General features: G+C 43.2%; 1 protein-coding gene across 1 annotated transcript; it reads left to right on the top strand.

Annotated features, from left to right (window-relative positions):
* The first annotated feature begins 616 nt into the window (after positions 1–616).
* Positions 617–1,555, top strand: LOC130292024 (olfactory receptor 10C1-like). The gene has a single exon (XM_056541456.1). It carries the CDS (start codon positions 617–619, stop codon positions 1,553–1,555), a length of 939 nt encoding a protein of 312 aa, XP_056397431.1.
* Positions 1,556–3,201: the final 1,646 nt, after the last annotated feature.

Raw genomic sequence — 3,201 nt, 5'->3', positions numbered from 1 at the left:
GTCTAATCCTTTTTTCTGTTGTTATTGTCTTGTATTTTGATATTGTTTTTGCCTACTGTCGTTACTCACATCTAACATGCCGATTACAGTTCTTGGGCTCTGTGGGTAACACTGTTTCTTATTCTTGTAAAAAGTCTGATCTGTTCTAAATAGACAATTTCCTTTCATTTATGTTCCTCTTGGTACTTAGTACCTGGCTTAGCCTGAGGAAACATTTGTCTGGCAGCTCAGCCATGTGGAGTCATCCTGGATGTGAACCCCTGTGGGGGCTCTCTATTTTTGGGGTAACACATGAGGCATCGCCCTTAGGTCTCTTTTCTCTCTCTGCCGAATGGTAGATAGGTCTGGCACAGTGCCCTATTTTACCCTATGCGGCACCAAATGGGACATGGGAGGAAGAGTCCTCGGTGGTTAAGCAGGCCAAACATGTTGGGCAAAACTTGGTGAAACCCAATGATTTCAGTGGGATCTGCAAGCCATAAGAAATTGCCAGAGCACCGTATTCCACTCTGTACCCAGCTGTCTTATATTCATGGTTGCCTTTAGTTTTTTCATTTGTAAAATTTGTAAAATCATGTATTTGTAAATCTTCATCTTTGACTTAATTTTAGGGATTATGGCATACAATGGAAACCAAACTTTGGCCACCACCTTCATCATTGTGGGGTTTGAGACAGTTCGGGAGACTGAACTCTTCATATTCTGCCTGTTCCTTGTTATGTATGTCTTCACTATCGGAGCCCATTTCCTTATTATAGGACTTGTAGCTATAGATAAGCGTCTTCACAAGCCAATGTACGTGTTTTTGGCCAACTTCTCAGTGGCAGAGATCGGTTATATTACAGCAACTGCGCCCAAGATGCTCGATGGTCTCCTGACCAGGAACAAGGAGATTTCACATTCGGCTTGTATGGTCCAGTTTTATTGCTTCTTTGCATTTGGAGCCACTGAGAACTGTTTCCTTGTTGTGATGGGATATGACCGCTATGTAGCCATTTGTCAGCCATTGCATTATGCTACCATGATGGCCAAAAGGATGAGCCTTGGCTTGACAATTGCCGCCTGGACAAGTGGGTTAATGGCGGCCACTTCTCCTGCTCTCTGGATTGCTTCCTTGAAGTTTTGTTATCCCAACCAAATCGACCACTTCTTCTGTGACTATGCTCCTCTCCTGAAGCTCTCCTGTGAGGACACGTCCAAAGGCGAATTCACATTCACTGTTGTATCTTGGACTATAGTTATGGGCTGCTTTTTTCTAACTTTGATGTCTTATGCCTTTATAATCCACTCTGTTCTAAAAATTCCTTCTGTTGAAGGACAGAAGAAGGCCTTCAGCACTTGTGCGTCCCACCTTACAGTAGTGTCCATATTTAATGGGACTATTATCTACATGTACATACGTCCCTCCTCTACCATCCGGTTCACTTCTGACAAGGTGGTGTCTATCTTCTACAGTGTGGTGACTCCACTCATGAACCCCATCATATATTGTCTGAGGAACAAGGATGTTAAGAAAGCCGTGTACACGGTATTAGGGAACTGTGGAGCGTCATGAGATCCAAGTAATATGGCAAATCAAATAAAATCATTTTCATTCTCTATAATTCCAAATCTGTATCAGTCATGAATAGTTATCATAAATATGTGGATGTGTATCAATGGGTGGTGCTGGCCTGCTTGTGTTAGGGGTATAATAGGAATATTTTCTGTGCACAATATAAATTCCTTGATTTCAGGATTAACTAGGATTTGTCTTTTGTACCCATTTAGTAATAAAATTTTTTTTTAATAGGCTAAATTTTTTCAATACGTATGTGTAGCCCCCTCCTTTCATGTCTCCAGTAGACATGAATGGAGGGGTTGTGGCGTGACATCACAACCACAGCCGCCCGAAGCAAATAGTGCTGGCCCGGAGATTGCGGGAGGTCCCTTTGGATAGGGGATAAGATGTCTATGGCCGGAGTGCCCCTTTAAAGGGTTACTCCACTGGCCAGCATTTGAAACTTAAAGGAGTAGTCCGGTGCGCACTTTTTTTCATTTTATCCCGTGCGGGCTGCAAAATAAAAGAAAACGCACTTTCTCTTACCTGCCAACGAGCCCCCGGTGCTCCGGTACAGGTGTTAGATCCCCGGGCTGTATTCTTCTTACTTCCTGTTAGCCCGGCAGGTCACACGGAGCTTCAGCCTATCACCAGCAGAGGCGGGACATCGCTGCGGCCGGTGATAGGCTGAAGCTCCGTGTGACGTGCCGGGCTAACAGGAAGTAAGAAGAATACAGCCCGGGGACCGAACACCTGTACCGGAGTTCCGGGGGCTCGTTGTCAGGTAAGAGAAAGTGTGCTTTCTTTTATTTTGCAGCCCGGACGGGATAAAATGAAAAAAGTGCGCGCCGGATACTCCTTTAATGTTCCGAACTCTGCTTTTCGCACTGCGGTGGTCAGTTACGCCCCTTGTGATGTCTAAGCCATGCCCCCCTCAATGCAAGTTTATGGGAGGAGATGACCGTGACGTCACAAGGGGCGTAGCCAACCACCGCAGCGTGAAAACAGCGCTCGGAACATTTAGTTCTGAATACTGGTCAGTGGAGTATCCCTTTAAGCTAATTTTCAATGACTGCATGTTTTCTGTATAAATTAAGGGATGTTTTGTTTAGGTTCTTTGAGCACATTTTACTATGAACAAACAAATGTTGAAAAGGTCAGATTTTTTTAAAACTGAAAATCCCCTGAATACCCAGGTTTGGTGTTGTCTTGTCTTTTACTATATTTTTTAAATGACAATAAAAAAATAGCAAACAACATAAAATGAATAAGAACCTACATAGAAGCATTTAGGATGGCTGCTATGGGCCCCACGAAGAAAGGGGGTTTAAACCTGTGCAAGTAACAGATATTATTATCCACCAATCGGGGCCTTTATTTTGCTATTGCAGAGAAGTAAACTCTCTATACTGGTCAGACTTGACCCGACTTTCAGCATTGATTCCATGCCAAAATCTCCATCAAATCCTACAACAATCTTGAGCCAATAGGTTTGGTGTTGTCTTGTCTTTTACTATATTTTTTAAATGACAATAAAAAAAATAGCAAACAACATAAAATGTATAAGAACCTACATTGAAGCATTTAGGATGGCTGCTGTGGGCCCCACGAAGAAAGGGGGTTTAAACCTGTGCAAGTACCAGATATAATTATCCACCAAT

The sequence above is a fragment of the Hyla sarda genome, chromosome 9 (genome assembly GCF_029499605.1).
Source record: "Hyla sarda isolate aHylSar1 chromosome 9, aHylSar1.hap1, whole genome shotgun sequence".
In the NCBI taxonomy this organism is placed as follows: Eukaryota; Metazoa; Chordata; class Amphibia; order Anura; family Hylidae; genus Hyla; species Hyla sarda.
This window is presented reverse-complemented; position numbering and strand designations above follow the sequence as displayed.